The 19,394-nt window shown below is 47.3% G+C and overlaps 1 protein-coding gene across 8 annotated transcripts in view; it reads left to right on the forward strand.

Annotated features, from left to right (window-relative positions):
• Nucleotides 1–631: 631 nt before the first annotated feature.
• The window catches only part of TCF7 (transcription factor 7), a 73,666-nt gene continuing 54,903 nt past the window's right edge, over nt 632–19,394 (forward strand). For 4 of the 8 annotated variants that reach the window (XR_011681674.1, XR_011681675.1, XM_071443214.1 and 1 more), the window contains exons 1-3: nt 632–1,457; nt 1,562–1,628; nt 2,005–2,114. Coding sequence is in view for 6 of the 8 variants with exons in the window: in XM_071443214.1 (XP_071299315.1) it covers nt 1,260–1,457; nt 1,562–1,628; nt 2,005–2,114 (375 nt within the window). In the remaining 2 variants the exon portion in view is untranslated. The remainder of the gene's footprint in view (nt 1,458–1,561; nt 1,629–2,004; nt 2,115–19,394) is intronic. The other 4 variants (XM_071443215.1, XM_071443216.1, XM_071443217.1 and 1 more) reach the window with 4 other exon arrangements.

A 19,394-nucleotide genomic window follows, 5' to 3' on the forward strand; every position in this document is an offset into this window, starting at 1 on the left:
TGCTGTGTGTGTGCACAGCTGTGTGTGCAGCTGTACATACACCCCTGTAGGGACCTGTGTGGGGCTGTGCAGATCTCGACACGTGCTGACGTGTGTGCACACACAGGTAAGTGTGGCTGTGTGTGAGGTGTGTGCCTGCAGCTGTGTGTGTGAGGCAGCACCGACTGCTGCAGGTGCATGCTCTGCCGTGGGCATGCAGGAGTGGCTGCAGGCCAGCCTGTGCCACGGTGCGTGTGCAGATGTGTGTGTGCAGGGATGGGGACGGGCACAGATGTGTGCGTGTGTGCTCAGATGTGTGTGCTCAGATGTGTGTGCAGGCATGTCCGCGTGTGCACACAGGTAGGCACAGGTGCGTGTGCAGATGTGCGAGCAGAGATGCGTGTGTGTCACAGACGTGCACACAGACACGCGGGGCTGCACCCAGCTCCCGGTGCTGCCCACCCCGTACCCCCACAGCCCCCCCGGGCCGGGAGGGGGTCGCCCCGCCACAGCGCGGTGTTAAAGGCCGGCTGCGCCTTTAACGCAGGGACTTGGCGCGGCAGCGCGTGTGTCAGCGAGCGTGTCCGTGTGTGTCTCCGTGTGCCCGCCCGCGTGTGCGCGCCTCTCTCTGTGTGTCTGTGTGTCCGTGTGTCCCTGTGTGTGCCCGCCCCCGGCCCCGCCCCGGCGCTGCCAATCACCCGGCGGCCGCTTTGATGTCGCAGCGCTCGCCCGCCGCGCCGCCGCGCTCGCAGTCGGACCGGGCGCTCCGTGCTCCGCCAGCCGCCGGCGCCCGCTGCTCCAGCCAAACTTGCCGGGGCTCGGAGGGCGGGGGGGCGGCGGCGGCACGGGGGGGCCCGTGGAGCCCGGCATCCCGGCATCCCGCGACGCCTGCCCGCCCGCAGCCTGCCGAGCCCCCCGCGGGCCGCCGGAGCGGGGAGGGAACAAGGGGGGGTGAAGAAAAGAGTGGCGAGGGAAAAGCAATTCTAGTTGTTTGTTTTTTTTTTTTTTTTTTAAAGGAAAGATTTAAAGGGAATTTGGAAAGGGGGAACAAAATTAAAGGGAGGAAAAAAGTTTAAAAGTTAAAGGAAAGGAGGAAAAAACTTTAAAGAGAAAAATTGAAGAGGGAGCTAGTTTTTGTTTTTAATTTTTTTTTTTAAGAGGAGGAAAAAAAATAATTGAGGGAGAGAAAAAAAAAATACTAATTGCGAAGGGCTTGATCCGGGAGAACAATACTCGCCGGGAAAGTTGCTGCGCGGCGGGGAGGGAGCGGCGGGAGGAAAATGCCGCAGCTGGGCAGCGGCGGCGGGGACGACCTGGGCGCCACGGACGAGATGCTGGCCTTCAAGGACGAGGGCGAGCAGGAGGAGAAGATCCCCGAGAACGCCTTCACCGAGCGCGACCTGGCCGACCTCAAGTCCTCGCTGGTGAACGAGTCGGAAGGCAGCGGCAGCCCGGCCGCCGCCGCCGCCGATGCCGAGGTGAGCCGGGCCGGAGCGGCCCCGCACGGCGGCCCCGCGCCCCCCGCCCCGCGCGGCCCCCGCCCCACGCCCCCGCGCTGCCCCTCTCTCTCCTCCCCGTGCAGGCCCTCCGGCGAGTGCAGGATCCGCAGAGGGTGTACCAGGAGAAGCTCCCGGACCACATGGATGATGGTTAGTCACAGCAACCTCCGCGTGTTTCTGTGCGTCCCCCTCTCCCCGTTCCCGGTTCCTGTTGGTCTTCCCCAGTGCGCCCCGTCTGGTCCCTCGGTTCCCCAGCCCATCACTCTGACACCCCTGGGAGTGAGGGATGCTAGCCTGGTCACCACAGCCCCCAGTGGGAAAGCTATTTCTGATAGCACCTAGGCTTCCCAGTGTCGCCACTGTGGGAGTCTGCATCCTTGGGGGACCCTGGCACTCCCCATCACCTTCTGTGAGGAGTACGGGACAAAAAGATGCCCACAACATGCTGTAACCTCTTTGGGGACCCCTGACAGATGGAGGAGTCGCCTGTCATAAGACAAATTTTGACAGGGAACATTGATTTCAGCAGGTATGAAACATCAGGACCCAGGGATGTATAAAGGATCTGCCTATTCTGGTTACCCTTTTCTGATGCTCTCAGATCCGTATCTGCCCAATGGATCTATGTCACCTCTGGTGAGTTCCTCCTCTCCGTATGGAGAAGTCTTGTGGCCTCTTTCACTGCTGAAGTATGTTGCAGGTATTGTGCAGGCACCTACACATGCTTTTTTCTTGACAAATTGGAGCCCAGTTTCTGAAATTGCTGGACACTGTTCTGTCCAAGCCAAAAGGAAAAGCAGTGGGTAGGGGGAGAGATGCTTGTCAGGAAGCGCCTGCTTCGCTCTGAGTTTGCTGGAGGAGCTGCTTTTCCAGTCTCCTCATCCTCTAGGTTTGGCTTTACTCTTCCAGCAGTCAAATCCTAATATCTCATGGAAGAGTGTCTCTTCCTTTTTCTGGGTTATGGGCTTTGGAGGGAGCAGCTCCTGGTCTTTGTGTTTGTGTTCAGGGATAGGATATGTTCCGCAGCTGAGCTTGTTTGTTAGGGCTCTGTTGTGGATGATGGCCCAGAAAATGGATCTTGTGCCTCTAAAATGGCAATAGAGGTTTTCAGGAAAAAGGCTTTGTGCTGCTGGAGGATTGTTCCCATCTTCCTCCTGGAAAGTTTTTCCCTCTCAGTTTAAATCAGCTTTAGAAATTCTGTATGTTCTCATGTTTCTAAGTTTTGCCATCTGAATGATAAAACTAAAGTCTTCTTTGCAAAAGCTGTCTTTTCCCGCCACCATCTCGATCAGAACTTGAGAAAATAATGTCCTGACATTGCAGTAGACAGTCAATGCTGGTGTCACTCCTGGGAGCCGGCACTGCTGCGTTTGTTTCAGACATTGTTCCGCATTAGCCGTCAGAAAGTGAGGACAGAACGTAATCTGGTTTATTTCAGTTTCAGGATTTAACCTTTAAAGGGATAAAGTTTAAAAGAATATGTAAACGTGTCCTTAATTCTGGTCATTTGCTCACAAGAGGCGTAGGATGTCAAACTGGTGTTATGGAAAATGGATGGATTGTGGAGTATCAAACTTAGAATTATTTGTGGAAATCGGTGCCGTACCCTCATGCCTGACCCAGCTGGCCTGAGTAGCAAGAGTGCATCAGCCTGCCTGTATCCCAAACAGCTTTTCCTAGGAGATTCACTTTTCCTGGCTGCAGACTGCTGGAACTTTGCTGAAGTTTGCAGAGATCAAGGATCTATCCCTAAATTTTTAAGTCTTCCTTCAGTTTACAGCAAGAAAAGATGTGTTTGCAGGGCAAGGCACGCTTACGTTGTTGTATCCCAAATAAGCATTTCTTCTGGTGCTTCCCACCTTATCCAGGTACCAGGTATCCCCCTCATTCCCCAAAATATTAAGCTGTTCTCTTCCTGATAAACTTTAAATGTTTTTAAATTTGCCTTATGTAAACACACTTAATTTGCTCCCCGACAGAGAATTTGAGTAAGTCCAGAGTTCCATCAGTCCAGCATCTTTTTGCTATGCTGGGATATTTCTTTTAATCTTAAACTCTTCCTAGATGGGCAGCAAAGTGCAATAGCCTATTTACCAGCACCTAGGCTATAGAGTAGATTGTGGTTTAGGAATCACCTTTTCCCTTGATAACAGAATAAAATCCGAGCGGTTGCTGTCAGAGCAGCCGACAGGAGCAAATGAACTGTGCAGAACTGGAAGGGGAGAAGATATAAGTAGCAGAGAAGGAATGATCCCATCCCCTTGAGGGCCATCAAAATCATCCAGTGCCTCAAACACCTTCCTTTAGGCCTGCTTGGATCCTGCCATGGTTTATGAAGAGCTGATTTGATGCTTTCAGTTAAAAACCTGGCTGACAGGGGAAGATTCCTTCCTCATGAAGAAGGCTGGTCTTGCATTTTTTCAACTTATTACAGTAACTATTTCAATATATCATTCTGGGCAATTTTGTCTTATATTTCTATTGACTGTGCAAAGATTATCATGGTAAATTACGGGTTGCTCTCATATAGATTTATTGCTGCTGTGTACATTATATAAAGTGTGGGCTATAATCTGGTGGCTGCTTCCAATAATCGAGGAGGTCAGATCTGTGACCGAAGATTGCAGATACTTAACCATCCATAAAAGTGTATTTAATTAACACTTTAGCACGAGTCAGGGAGGAGGGTTGTGTGAGTGAATAGGATTAGGTATCACAATCATGCATGCACTTGATAGTGGAGATTGTATTTTGGTTAATGAGGCTTCCTGGAAACAGTTGTTTGCAAGTAGGATTAATTTTAGAATCTTAAAAAAAAAAAATCAATTAAAAAATTAAACCAGGAGTACTTTGGCAAACTGTCAGGGCTTTACACTGAAAACAGTAATTTACCTGATTGAAAACAGAGTATAACTCCCTGAAATATACAGAGCAGCTGGCATTGAGGCTTGGGCTGAACCCCTGCCCTGCATCGCTCTGTAAAACCACATTTTTTTCGGTGGGCTCCCCACGAACCCTGTGGGGGAGCTGTGAGTGGCTCTGGACTGGCTCCAGCGCCTGCCTGGCTGGGTGTGTTGCTACCAGCAGTACCGAGGTGCTGCTCTATCTCCTATTTTCTTTCTGATTTTGTCAGCAGCACCACTTCTGCTTTGTTTCCCTCAAGGTGTTTGTAGCCACTAACTGTTACGCTGCTCACCCGAGCATCCTGCTCAGGTCCCCACATCTCCCAGCCAAAATTGCCTCTTTTTACCAAAACACACCCAGCCATGTTACTGACATGCTCTGAAGATGGCTGGGTAGCTGCCCTCAGCCCGGCTGATGCTCCCTGGAGGGCAGCAGCAGGGAGGGTGGCAGGAGCTGCCTGCAGCAGGGTGGCCCTCCTTGGCTGAAGGTGGCCCATGCCAGTGTGGGATGATTCAGCTGGAGAGCTGCTGGTTGGGGCAGGCACAGCTTTCCTAGACTGGCAGTGGAGCTGGGGGCCTGGGCAGGCTGCAGGCGCTTTGGAGCTGAGGACAAGGCAGAGGGCTGAGCCCGGGTGTCCCTTGTTCTGGGAGCTGTGGGTGCCATCAGCTGCTGGGCTGGGGAGGGCACACACAGTCAAGGGTATTTAAGAGCATCTTGGCACAGCCTGTGTGTGCATCTGAAATCCTGGCACTCTGCAAGGCCCCAGGAGAGCCATCTCTCACCTGGCTCTCAGGTGTTGTGTGTGTGGTCTTTCAAGGCTCCACTTTATCCCATCTTATGCAAAGTCCAGCTTTTCCCAGAGTGAAATATATAGGACTTATGGGTTAAAAATCTGCAAGAAACTTCCAAAGAATGCGAACAAGTTGAGGAACTGTTTTTCTAAATTAAATATAAAATCATAAAACTATATCCTTTTTTAAATAGTACAAATGACTTTAAATCAAATTAAGGTACATCCTTAGTAAGAACAGCAGCCTTTTAGGTGGTTACAAACATTAGAGGTCAGACATGGTCAAACATGTTAACACTTTGATCAGATTAAAATATTTTTCTTGCTACAGTTGTATAATTGAGTTTAGACCTGAGGGGGTTTTCTGAACATTGTTATATCTTGTACTATGTGGTAGTTAAATGGTAAAAAGAGCTCTTGTAAGTTCCTTTAAGTTCTTTTCGTAAATAGGTTTATAAAATAGGGGAATGAGCCATGCTGCCCTGTATATAGAGCAGGAGGTCTCCCTGCTGCCATTGATGGGAGAGATTTCAGGGGAGCTCCTCACATTTTCTGTGTACTTCATATGTGTTTGGCGAGTGTGTGAGGAGTGTAAAGGCAGGATGAAAATGTTCTGGGTGTAAAGTGAGGCACTGGACTTTCTGTCTGTGTGAGAAACAGAAGTTCAAGAGCTTCTTTTTCTTTGGAAAACAGACACTACCTCATTTTCTTAATTACTAAGTTGTCAAACCAGAGCTTAAAAGGGAGCAGAAGAGTGGGGGTACCTCTCCAAGCCCTGCACAGCTGAAGTCCCCAGATAAGACAGCAGAGCTCACAATAATGTGGCTTTTCAGAGCCTGGTCCCTGTAGTCTGCTGGGCTCCTTGAGTTTGTTCAGAGGGTATGAAATGTCCCCTTGGGCAGGGCAAGATGAAAGTGCAGTTACTGCTGGCCTGGGGCCACAGGGCCCAAATGTCTAACACAAGGTCAAAAAAGGATGGAGCTGCAGTCTGGGGCTGCTCTTCAGTGGACAGAAGCTGAAGCAGCAGCAGCAGCAGCTGAGGCACAGGACATGGCTGCTTCTGCTGCATCCCCTCCCCAAGGCTGCTCCATCCCTCTGCAGGAGGACACTGTGGCCCCTACAGCAGCTGGCGGAAGGAAATCTGCAGCTCCTCTGTTCCTCTGCCTCTCTGTCCTGACTTTCACTGTCAGGGCAATATTTTAGTGTTGCTTTTTCCTGTGTTGGGTTCTGATCTTGTTGAAACCAGTGGGAAAACTCCCCAGAGTGTCCGTGCGATGGGGATTTGTCGCTGTGAGAGGGCGGCTGCGTCCCCCTGCAGATGTTGTGTGTGGAGGGAGGGAGGGAGGCAGCTGGGAGCCAACAGGAGCTCTGTGTGTTCCCAGCAGTGCCTGCTGCTCTGGGAGAGCAGCATCCCAGCCAGGTTCCCTGGCAGCAGGGCTCACACCTCTCCAGGAGGGTTCCCTGTCCCCAGGAATTGTTACATTCCCGGCACACAGCGTTAGGAGTGCAGTGCTGCTGATGGACCTTCTGGCAGACAGACAGATGAGTAATTTGTTCCCTCCTGACCAAAGCAAATCCACTTCTTTCAGCTCTTCTACCTAGCTTGAAATAAGATAATATTGAAAATAATGTTTTGTGTTAAAGCACAGTTTTGGATATGTGGATGTACCAAGGCACAGGGCTTACGAGGTCATTTATTGCATGTCTCATTCAGTCTTGGTTTCCCCCAAGGAAAATTCTTGTGTTAATTTCTGAGTTCATATCACACCCTCAATTTTGAAGCAGAACTTCCCTTTGAAATAAATTAGAGAGTTCTGCTTAAGAAGCAGTGACATGATACAGCACTGGATGTGTGTGGTCTAATATAACCTTATTTTTAAAATTGTTTGGAATGAAAAAAAGAGAAAGCAAAATGTCACAGGGAAACAAAAGCAAGTTTTATGTAAATCTGTGCATGTGAATAAGTGTGCACGTGATCCAGACAGTTCAACAATATCTGGTCTCCCACTGGGATTCCTTCACAGGCTACCCTGGAACTGGCTTCCCAGGCATGGGATGCTTTGTTGGCAGGGAGTTGCTATGAGATATGTATGGTAAAGGCACCGTTCCTGCAAATTTCCAACCATTGCTGTGTGTGAAACTTTATGGGCTTGACCGGTTGAGAATCTGGAGAGAAAAGCAAAAACTTAACATCAACTCAAGTTCCTGAAGCTTATCCATGTTAATGATTAGTGGGTTTGAAATTTTAGCTGTGAAGAACAAAGCGATTTGGGTTTGAGTGGCACATGGCATGTCCAAGATGAAAAGTGCAGAGCTGGTCTGGTATCCAAAGCTGTAATTGAGAGAAGGGGGAGCAGGAGGAGCTCTGCAATGTGCTCACTCGTGTGTTGCCTCACAGCTTGTGGTCCCTCTCATGCCATGACTCTAAATTCCTGCACTGGGATAGAAGCCCTGGCTGATCCATGCAGTGGGGTGTGCTGGCATTGGCTCTGCTAGGTCCCCAGGCCAGTAGCACGGCGTGTGTTCCTGTGACTAAACAGCCCTTGCTGGCTCCGGAGGGATGACTCCCCTGCCCATTGTCAGAGAGCTTCTGCACAGGGCCAGATCCTAATCACAGGCTGAACCCTCCCTATCTGCAGCGTGATCTGCAAGGGAAGCAGGATTTTGGGGTACGGGTTGGTGTGAGCTGCACACCTAAGATGGCAATCTGGTGTGGAGTGTGTGTGTCAGTGTGTACATGGCATGGTGGTTATGGGCAGAGCAGAGCCTCCTGCTGAGAAACATCAACACTCTTGAGGAAGCATCTACAGCTTGCCATTAACTTCACATCTGCAGTTCTTTATCTGCCTTTTGGCCATGATTCATCGAGACCAAATTTAGTCTTTGTTTCCTATGGCTTGGCCTTTGAGCCCCCTTGACAATTCACCACAGAGCAGGTGAGGAAGGACCTGAACACTTGTGAGCATCGTTCCTCTCTCAGGGAGGCTGTGCTGGGCAGAGAGGGTTTGGGTGAGCCATAGTCAGACACGTGCTGCTCTTCACTTACTAAAATCTCCTGCACCATGTGTAAGCCACAATTTCCTCAACAAATCCTCAAGGATTGTCTTCCCCTGTCTGTTCCATTGATTTGAACAGGGACTAGGTGCCAAAACTGTCTTTTTGAAGGCATGGCCACTGTGGGAGCTTCTCTTTATCCACCCCTCCGATGTTTTGGCCACAGCTGCTGCAGCTCCCTTTCCTGTTTGCTGCTCATTTCATAGAAACACAAAATGGTTTGAGTTGGAAGGGACCTTAAAGATGATCACATTCCAAGCCCCTGCCATGGGCAGGGATACCAGCCACTGTTCCAAGTTGCTCAGGGCCCTTGGTTTCCCATGCCTTTGCCATTCCACCTCACTGCTCGGGGAGCCAGGAGATGGCTTATGTCAGCATCTCTGCCAGCCTGATGTACACATGCTCTTACCTCATCATTTACCAGTGGTGGGTGGAGGGCACAGCAATAGGAGAGTAGGTACAAGTTGCTTCCTGAACTCTTTGCAGAGCCACTGCAGCAGGGAAAGCTTCTCAGCCTGATAAATCCCAGGCTGGTGCCAAGCAGGGATGTGTGAGTCCCCCTTCTAGGCTCTTTCATTGCTGTAGTTTGAATCTCTCTTTAAAAAAAAAGGCTACAACAAGATACTTGCTCATTAGTCTCTGTGTCTGGAGGATGAAACAAAGGTTTGGTAGGCAAACAGGTGACTCAGAGGGTTGGATACAGGATACAGAGCTGTTCACTTCCTAGTTTCTAGTTTTAATCCAGCTGAATCAGTAAAGACCAGGTGCCTGCTCTGTTTGCTGGCTTGTCCAGTGGTCTGTCTGAGAGGGCACAGCTCTCTCCAGGCCCCAGGCAGTGCGTGTGTTTCATGGGGTGAATGTCCAGAGAACCTGCAAAGTCTGGACCAAACCCTCTGTGAACATCAACCAAGGTCTTGTTCTCACCATGAGACTGCCAGTTCAGCACATGCTGGTGGCTCACAAGCCCACTGACTGTTTCAGAAAGAAAGGGTTTGGAACACCATGTGCCTCTAAGGCTTGGTTACAGCAGGATCTTCTTCTTGGTGGGTTATCTTGGACAAAGAGCTCTTACCTTTACACCTCCTTACACAGCAACTTAGCACTGCTCTGTCTCAGGTTTTTGTCTTTGGTCTTTATAATTTAGGATCATAAAGTCAATTGTGCTGGAAAAGCCCTCTAAGATCATTGAGTCCAATCTTTAACCAGCAATGACAAGGCTACCACTATAACATGTCCCCAAGTACCACATCTACACATCTTCTAAATCTCTTCAGGAGCATGACTCCACCACTTCCCTGAACAGCCTATGCCAGGGCTTGTCAGCTTCTTCAGTGAAGAAATTTTCCCTGCATTCCAATGTGAACGTCCCCGTGGTGCAACTTCAGGCCATTGCCTCGTCCTATTGCCTCTTACTTGGGAGAAAAGACTGAAGCCCCTCCACACCTGGCTCTACCCTCCTTTCAGGTAGTTTTAGACAGCAAGGAGCTCCCCCCAAGCATCTTTTTGTCCAGGCTGAGCCCCCCCATGTCCCTCAGCTGCTCCTCATCAGATTTGTGCTCCAGGCCCTTCATCAGCTCCATTGCCTTTCTCTGGACATGCTGTTTATGACCATTCCCAATGAAGAGCTCTTCCACCACCAGCCCCTCTGTGAAGTGCTTCTTGGAGAAAGTAGGACACTTGGTCAGTAAAAGGGTTAGCAAAACCTGATGAAATCAGCTGTCCCCACCCAGAGCATCCTGCTGGCTGGAGGTGCTGGGCAGGAGGTCACCAGAGTGGCTTTAAACCACTGCTCCTCTCCCGTTCACCACCTCTGTGCTAAACACAGCTCAGCTGCCACGAGAAGAATCTGCTTCATTGTGTTTCACGGGGTCCCGAAATTAGTATTTTGTGAAAGAAAACAATAAACTCAACAATGCTGTGGTAAGTTTTTGAAACCAAAGTAAAACTGGATACTAGAATCTAGAGCACTTTTCCCCTCTGGTTATAACAACTTTGCATTTGATTAAATGATAGGCAAAAAAAAAGTCTCAACAGTATCTCCTTTGTTCCACTGAAAAATCTGGAACTGTAATACGCAAAGTACACGTCTGCCTTGAGGAGCTACATAGTAATCACAGACTGACCAAAATAAGACTTCTTTTTTTTTCTTTTGTGAAGTGATTCAGCTTGTCTGCTCTACGTTGAATTTATTTTCTGCTGTAGTTTGCTCTGACGAGTAGCGTACATGAGCATAAACTGAGGTGCTGCTCTGATGGGACCCACACAAAAGTAAAATGTGAAATCCCAAGGTTATAAAGTGTGTTTGGCTGGGTGCAAGGGGCCTGTGATTATAAAAGCAGTTGGGAAAAGATTTTTTGAGTTGCCAGGAAGAGGCTCTTTGCAGCAAAATGCTCAGAAAGGATCAGAAATGTGGGATTTTTATTCTGACGCTGAGGATATGGCACTGCGGAGATTGCTTTCATGTTTAGGAAATAAACCATTGTAAGATCTACCACATGAAAATTTGTTGTTCTTAGCATGGAGAGGCTGATGAGGTGATTCTCCTTACGTGCTGCTGCTCCTGGTGTGGGAGTCAGGATAGTGAGGAGGAGTTGTCTTTGGATTCTAAGTGGGAGACACAGCACAACCCCTGACACCACCAAACCCCAGGTCAAAAATTGGCCTTTGAGCTTTGGCTTCTTGCTATAACTTATGGACTGGCACTGTCAGATTTGGAATCTCACCATCCAAAAAAATATATGGATTTAGAAATACAAGTGATGTTTTGCAAGATTGCATCATGCTGTGCTGAGTATTCCTTGGAGTGCTGAGATAAATTAAATAAATAGATAAATTAAGTATGCATATTAACCCAAAATTGAAACCAGAAGTAATAACATAAAATAAGAAATAAAATTTTAGAAAAATTAAATAAACATCCAGACCTTTTTATTTGACTTTCTCTGATACAAAGCAATTTCTCCAGGACTGTACACCATATGAAACATATTATAAATGCTCTTGTAAAATCCACATCATTATACCACATGAAAGGCTAGGTCCTAAAAATAGCCATTCAGAGAGGATGCAGGCTAGTAGCAATTTCGGTGATCATGAAATAGTTGTGTTGACATCTCTATGCATGCACACCCACAGAAAGCTTTGACTTTTGAATATTAGCTACATTTGTGCTTTATGGAATTTTACATCTCATCCCATGGATAGTCCTTTACCCAGGAGCATTCATTTCTGATCTTAATCCCATTTTTCTAACCCTGATTTTATTGAGAAAATGGATACATTACTTTTTTTTTTAGATTTTATGTAAAACTCTTTCCTTGCTGTCAGTTTGACAGTGGTTGGCAATATCAGTTGTATTTTCCTGTCTCCCAGCAGGGAAATACGTGTTTTCTTTCCTTCAATAGACGCACACATCCCCAGTATTTTGGGGAACTAACTGTTAAAATGTAAACCTAGAGCATTAGATAATAACACAAGAAGCTGCCACATCTATACAGCCTTTGTATCTGGTGTAGCACTCAAAAGAAAGTAAATGAAATCTGCAGTAATTACACAGTAATGTATCCACAACAAAAAATTTCTTCCTTGTCCCAGCGATCAGAACTTGGCTTTTGTTCTGGAATATGAAAGGCTGCAGCCTCCTGCCTTCGGTGTGTTCGCAGCAAAGCCCTGGCTGAGATCAGCTGCCATAGCTCTGGGACAGACAACAGAGTCCTGCCAGCTGATATCTCTCGAGATCTTTTTGAAGAGCTCATCAAATTTGGTTTTATTGCTGTTGTGTTTTGGTTTTCTCTTGTTATTTGTTTGAAAGCATTGTTATAGGGATCGTTTTCTGAAAAACATCAGAATCTTCAGCCTGATCTCTTGTTTGCATTTTTCTTTTATAAGAAATATGATGGTGCTGGAGATGCACACCTTCACTTGAGGGCTCCTGAAGTCTGTGGTTTAAGCCTGTCCTGGATTTTAAGTGTGTGGCCCTTCTAAAACCACTTGGAAACAGTCTATATCCTCAAAATAAATTTGCTTCTGGAACTGGAGCAGAATCTGTGGAGATGGCAAGTGAAATAACAGGGTGTTGAAGAAAATGACATTGCTTCTGAAATAGTTGGCATGAAAATCATGAAGTCTGAAGTTTCATTCAAATCAGATGTACATCTGGTTGTTGTGGCAGGACACAAATTCGCCCAGCAATGCAGCTCCAAGGGATTTACAGGGAGGTGTGCAGTTGCTCCAGGTTGTTTTAACTGCAGGGCAGCTCTTGGCCCTTGTCCTGGGTGGGGGTCCTGTTCCAAGGCTCGCCAGTTTTTACCTTGGTCAGTTGATTTCTTGCAGGCTGTTAATAATTCTGAAGAATCAAATGCTGTAAAATGACATCAAGGAAGTGGGTTTATTGTTGCTAATTTAGCTCCTTAGAACAGCTGGACTAGGGGACATGGGAACACCTTGACAAGGCAATAGTTTTATAGTGTAAATGACTTAATTTCTATGTGAAATCATCAGTAATTGAAGGATCTCTTTCCAACTGAGGGCTGAAAAATTTTGGCTCCTTTTGGCATCCTGCTCATTACAATGCAACAGACAGCGGTGTTTAGAAAAAGCTAAAAAGTTTTAATGCTTCTGGCTTGAAGCTGGTGTCATGCTTAAGCCCTTTTCTCTTTTCCATAATTAATTGGGTATCTGAAAATGAGATTATATCTGGCAACGTCAGTTTTTTACTATTTTGGTGAGCTCAGGTTTTTCTGCTAGGAGCAGAATTCAGGTAAAAGCACCAAATGTTCCTGGCTGGGACTTCTGACAGTGCTTGAATGCAAGAGCTGTTATACAGAAAATTTAATTTCTTGACTCAAGAGTACAGAAAACTACCTGATATGTTAGTGCCAATTGTTTGGCTGTTGACATTTACTGGAACTAGTATATAACTACATGCATGTATTCACTTTCCAAAATAGAATGTTTTCAAATTGCAATACGCTATTTGTACAGATCTAGCACATGGATCTGCTTATAAATGCATAGCGATGGATGAGGCAGGCTGCAGTGAATCCCTGAAAGATCAGCTCCCATATCCAAAAGCATCACTCTTCATCCAAATTTCCTGCTGAAAGCAGTGGTAAATGCCTGGCTGTGGGGTGGGCACATTGCTGTTTCCGTGGGCAGGAGCTGCTCGTTTGATATGGGAGCCGAGTGATCCTCTTACCAGAGAGCACCAGGTGCTGTGGCAGACGGTGTAAATAGCCAAATAAACAGACATGAGTAGCACCAGTTGTTTATGTGTTAACACAGGATGTTCTCAAAATCAGGTAAGAAGTGAGGCATGTTACCAAGTTTTATAGCAGAGGAACCGGATAGTCTTGTAACTGCCGCGCATGGCCACGGCAGAGGAAGCAGGGTTTTATCCCAGCTTCAGCTCCCAGTCCCACAGGAGCTTGTTTTTCTGTGACTCAGTTTCCCCCAGGAGCATTAGGAGCTTTCTTACTTCATGTGCAAGCAATGCTTGGAGAGCACGGCAGTATCGATACTGAAACAAAGCATAAAATCCCACACGGGCTGCTGCAAGAGGGGATGTTTCAGAAATGATCAGAGAAGAACTAGCCTAAAAGAGTAAGCTGTGCTGCTTATTAGACCACTTACTTCAACATATTAATAAACAAATTGCAATTTCATAATCTTTTAGGAAGTTGCAGGTGGCCCTAAGACCACAGCTCCTTCAAGGCAGCTGATGTCTTGCTTTAAAAACAAATAACCTTCTCAGCCTAAATGATAATTTCATATAGTGACATTAGCTGGATGGCAACAATGATGGCATGATCCAACACATTGTCTGAAATACACACGACACATAAATCCTCGTTATTAAACCAGGAACAAATGTAATTTATTTACCCACTTGTAATATGGTGATGAGAACAACTTCCAGGATCACACAGCGTAGCTTTTGGACACATGTACCAAACCTCTGGATGCATAATTCAAATTCTTTGTCATGAAGAATCAGTCTATTTATCTTGGAACCTTTTTTACTTAAACAGTAATCTCTAGGAAATCATTTAAGAGTAGTTTGCTGCCAGTTTGTCAGTTAATGGCTTGAGGCAAAATCTGAAGCAGATGAAAACTTTTCCAGGGCGATGCTGCTGTCGCATGGGGTGCAGAAAGGTTTATAGCAGAAAGCAAGAGAGGAGGCGGTCAGATGAGTTCAGTCCAACTTTTACAATCATGAGGAAACTCAGCACAACAGGGCAAAGACAGCTTTTGCAAGCACATCATGTGTAGAATGTGAACGCCATCAGTTGCACCCATGTCAGCTTCTAAGCTGAAATTTTCCTTACTGGAGGCTCCAGGTGTGAGTGTGTGGAGGCCAAAACCACGTGTGTTTGTGGTGGCTGGGGCTCTGCCTCCCTTCTTTGCATCCTGGGCTTTTCTGCATCTCTGTATCCTGCGTATCTCTGTGTCTCTGCATCCTGAATATGTGTCCTGGACATCTTTGCATCCTGGACATCTCTGCTTCTCACCACCCTGGGCATCTGCATCTCTGCATCCCGGTATCTCCACATCCTTAGGCATCCCCCCATCCCAGGTGCAGAGTCAGCCAGCCAGGAGAGCCGGGGCACAGCCTCCCCTGCTCAGCTGGGGTGCTGCAGGGTGTCTGCCAGGGCAGCAGAGTCCTCCAGCTCTCAGATGTTATCTCTTCTCTCTAAAAGTCTAGCAGCGAGTTTCAGTTAGGTAATGAGTTATCTGATTTCCCTTTAATCTGGCCAGCATCACTCCAGTGCGATAACCTCGAATTGCTGTTTATCTCACGCTCAGTGCTGCAGGAGGAAAATTGGCAAGAATGGGTGAGAATTCACTGGAAAAGGAGCTGAGAAAAGTTGCCCTGGTCTGCACCAAATTCCTCCCTTTTGCAGCAGGTGCGGGTGAGAAATAACTGCCCCGAGTCGAAATTCTCCCAAGAGGCCACAAAATCCAGCTGAAGTCAATGCCACTTCCCTGCAGCATTATCTCCCACTCAGTGCTGTCTGCCCACAGAGGATGGTAGTGTGTAGGAACTGGCAGGGGATTAATGGCAGCTTGGTTCATAAAAAACTCCGCTGCCAGAAGGACGTGGGACCCAGACAGAAGTAAAGAGGGGCTGGTTCTCTCTGCAGATGCCCCCAAGTGCTATTTGTCTGAGAGCAGATTTTCCCACAGATCTTTGGCCTTCATATTATTTGAAGAACCCCCTCTGCAGCTGCAATCCTTCCCTCCCCCGAGGGAAAAACAGGGTGGTAACTTTGTGAACTGAATGGTGTGGAGGTTTAGGAGTACTGCCATGGGAGGGGAAGATTTGGCTCATTAGCGTGGAACATTGTGTTGCCAGGAACAGAGTTTTGGGGCAGAACTAATAACATGGAAGCAGATGCAGTCAGCTTTTATTAAACTGGTTTGTAGATGACTTTAAATAGGCAACAGTTGTATCTGGGGCTTTCCTTGTAAGAGGCAGAACGGCAGACCCCAGCAGAAGCAGGATCTGGCTTAGATGCTGGATAAAAAGCACACAGGAGCTAACCTAATTTTTCAGTGTTAGGAAATATTTCTCCCAAGTATACATTTTTAAAGAAAAAAAAAAGGCACAACTGAAGATTTTGTGATTGTGTTATAATTTTTGAACTTTTAGAGTCCACACATCTCACTTTGAGGAAGGAGCAAGCAGCTGTAGAGCCACAGTGTTCATAGTCTGAGGGACCCACATGATCTCACCTCTGCTTTATCCTGATGCACCATCTCCTCTAGGCCATGGACTCCCAAGTTGCTCTCAGTTACCCCATCTGAACATACATTAACTGCTTGACAGTGCGTTAGAGGCAGGCATGGATAAATTAATTTCCAAGCACTTCTCCCTTGAACCACCCTTTCTGTAGCACCAATTAACTCCACAGCGCTAATCAGCATCAGTGCTGGTCGGGTGCCATTTCCTGACACATGGCATTCCATGGCCACCAGTAACCATGGGTTGAACTCACTCTGTAATTGCCTTACCCAAGTACTCAGGTTGAAATGTCTGTCAGCCCAATACAAAGTGCCCATCCCAGCCAGCTCCCAGATCTGAGTGAGACCCTTGTTGCCTCTGAGGAGTCACCACAAAGACGACCCACCCTCGGGCAGAGCCAGCGATGACAATTGCTCTGTGTCCTCACAGTGTCCTCCTGGTCCTTCACCACCTCTCTGCAGCCTGGACTCACTGCCTGGCTTTCATGGGAGTGTTGGGAATGGTTGGTGCCCATCAGTGCAGCCAACCCTGCAGATCTCTGCAGAGGGGCCTGTTGGATTTCTGACATCTCCATAGATGTCTGTCAGCTCCTTCTATGCCAACTTTAGCCACCATTTCATGGAGCAAAGAGAACCATCCAGAAATCCTTTTCCTGCTCCATGCATCCAGGAGCAGCCTGGCATACCCACCATGTCTTCCTCGCTCTGCTCCGCGCAGCCTCATCATCCATCCCAGTGTGGTTGAATAAAACAAGAATCCATTTGGGTGCTGTACTCCATCCTGCCTTGGTTGTGCAATAATTTTTTTCTCAGGCAGTTCCTAATCTAGAGATTTTCTGGGATCTGTGCATGGCATTAAGGGAAGTCTCCTCATCACCTCAGGTTCTGTCTTTCGGTACCAAGTGTTTAAGACATAATTCCAGGCGTCCAGGGCTTGCTTTCTCTTTGTGTCTCCTTTGCTGTTGCTTTCATTTGCTAACATGTTGAACTTCAAAGTCTATTCTTTCTCATTCCTAATTTTTATGGAAAAAATGGTCTGAACCCCATTTGCATTTCCTCCCTGAGGATACTGGCAATCCTTAATCCTATATATTAAAGAATCTCAGTTTTCCCAGCAGCCCTTTATTCTGGGACTACTCTTCCACTCTGTTTTCTCCTTGAAATGCTCTCCTGTGGTTCAAAATTGCTCTTCACGGTGCCCCTGACCACTGTCACTTGCTGTTATGAGCTATTTGCACGGATGTTTGATCACTTTTTAAGCCCTTTTCCCTTCCCATCCTGTCCCTTGCAGGTAATTTGTGAAGGTTTCATGCCCATGGCAGTAGATGCCTGTTTGCTCTCAGAGGCTGCAGCATGGGCCATGTGCTCTGCAACCGGCAATATCCAGGACCTGCTGGAATAACTATTTATAAAGCCAAGAGATAGCAGGATGAAAGTAAATAGGGCACTATTTTATTCAGGCTGATTTTAATTTCACACTGATGGTCTCCATATTCCGGTTGAGTCCCAGTGACCACCGGCATTTACCTGCTTGAGAGGCAATTGCCATCTCTGCTTCCCCTGCTGGGATGCAGGAGGGTACAGGGACCCTCTGTCTCTCAGTCCCTTGTCCCTCTTCCTGCTTCCAGACAGAAATTCCCTGTGTTCCCCAGCTGCTGGGAGCTGTGGGAAGTAGGTAGAGCACCGACTTCACTGGCCTTGTAGATCCAGGGATTTAGATCACGCAAACCCAGTGTTCTCTGCTACAAGCCATTCTCAGCGATGTGCTCGGTAATTAACATGTTCATAAACACTTTGTAATCTTGTGATCATGGCTTGCAGATTAGCTCTTTTGCCAGCTTTGCGATTTCTTTGCCAGTTTTAGTTTTAATTGCAAATCCATTACTGCCAGCTCCCTTGCATATTGTAGCAATAGGCAAATTAAAACACTTGGACACAGTTGGGCGGGTTTCAGTTAAGAAATTAATTGTTACTGCCAACCAGTGCTTTTTAATGTGAGGGTGGCATTTGAGTTTGTTTTTGAGGGCATAATCTCCAAGACTTTCTTTTTTCCCTTCTCCTCCCCCCTCCCCAGACTGCGTTGCCCTGTCGAGCAGCTCCCCAGATGGCATGAAGCAAATGCTTGCCTCTTTGATCTCCTAGTCAAGAAATTTGGAAGTCGTTCTGAATTTATGAGAATCCTGTCTGAAATAAATCTGTCTGTGTACAGGGCCACACTAAGGCAACCTGGAGCTGCAGGCAGGGCTCACCTGAACCTCCCGGGGAAGCACAGGATTACATCCCACAGGAGCATCGTGTGATGCTGTAGCGATAAAGAGAAACTTCATGCATATTGTTGAACATGAAAAAGTCTAGACAATCTACAATTTACCAGTCGGGGTAATTGGCTAAAAGCTTAATCCACCCTGATAATCCAGTAATGGTATTGTTGGCAGGACATTGATGTAAATATCACTCAGCAGTGCTGGCAGCCGCTGTCTCCTGTGATTGCTGCCATTCCCAATTCCTTTTCCACAGTTGTTAGGGCTGATTTTCAGAGTTCTGCAAACTTCTTGTCTTTTACAAAAACTGTCTGGGCTCTGTGGTTATTTTTCACTCCCTTGGTTGAATAAGTAACATTTTTCACCAGGTTAGAATTTTCACAGACACATTCCTCAACATCATTGTTCCTTGATGTTCTTTTTTCCCTCGCATATTTCTCCCATGGCTCTCTCCAGCCTCCTGATGCTGCTGTCGCACAGTTTGCCATCGCCCTTCAACACAAACAACATCTGGTCCTGCAGTGGACCTGTGCCAGCACTGCAAGCCACCTACCACCTGTGTGTCACCACCAAACCTGGTGGCATTCACTGAGACTTTGGTGGCATCACTCTGCACAAGCCCTGACATGCCACCAGCATGGCTGGGGCTGCAGGCACTGGTGGGGCACTGTGGAGGTCAATGAGCTGAGCAGGGTTCTAGAAATCCCCATTTTGTGGGGATGTTTTTAATGCATTTCTGTGTTCCCCCATGGGGACAAAGAAGGGGATTGTACCACCACAGATGCGGGGAAGGACAGACAGACTTAGTCCAGCCTCCAGACATGAGTGTCCCACCGCTGCAGTGCTTGTCCCCACATGCTGCCTTCCATGGTCTGTTGATGTGCTAGAGCATGGCTGGGCTTAAATCTTTGTTTAATTGTGCATGAAGCCAATGTCTAAAAACACTTGTCCCATTCTTGTTACTTTATTCTCTTTAAGTCATTCCCTCCATTTGCCCTGGTAAATGCGGTTGTCTTCAGCTGCCTTTACAGCTGAAGCCTGCACAGTACCAAGCACAAATGGAACCTGCCTGATTGGAGTCAGAGAGTCCCAGAATCACACTATGGTTTGGGTCAGAAAGGACCTTAAAGACCTTCTCATTCCATCCTCCCGGCCATGGGGAGG

The sequence above is a fragment of the Agelaius tricolor genome, unplaced genomic scaffold (assembly GCF_023055355.1).
Source record: "Agelaius tricolor isolate 1412-34295 unplaced genomic scaffold, bAgeTri1.0.p SCAF_18, whole genome shotgun sequence".
Lineage (NCBI taxonomy): Eukaryota > Metazoa > Chordata > Aves > Passeriformes > Icteridae > Agelaius > Agelaius tricolor.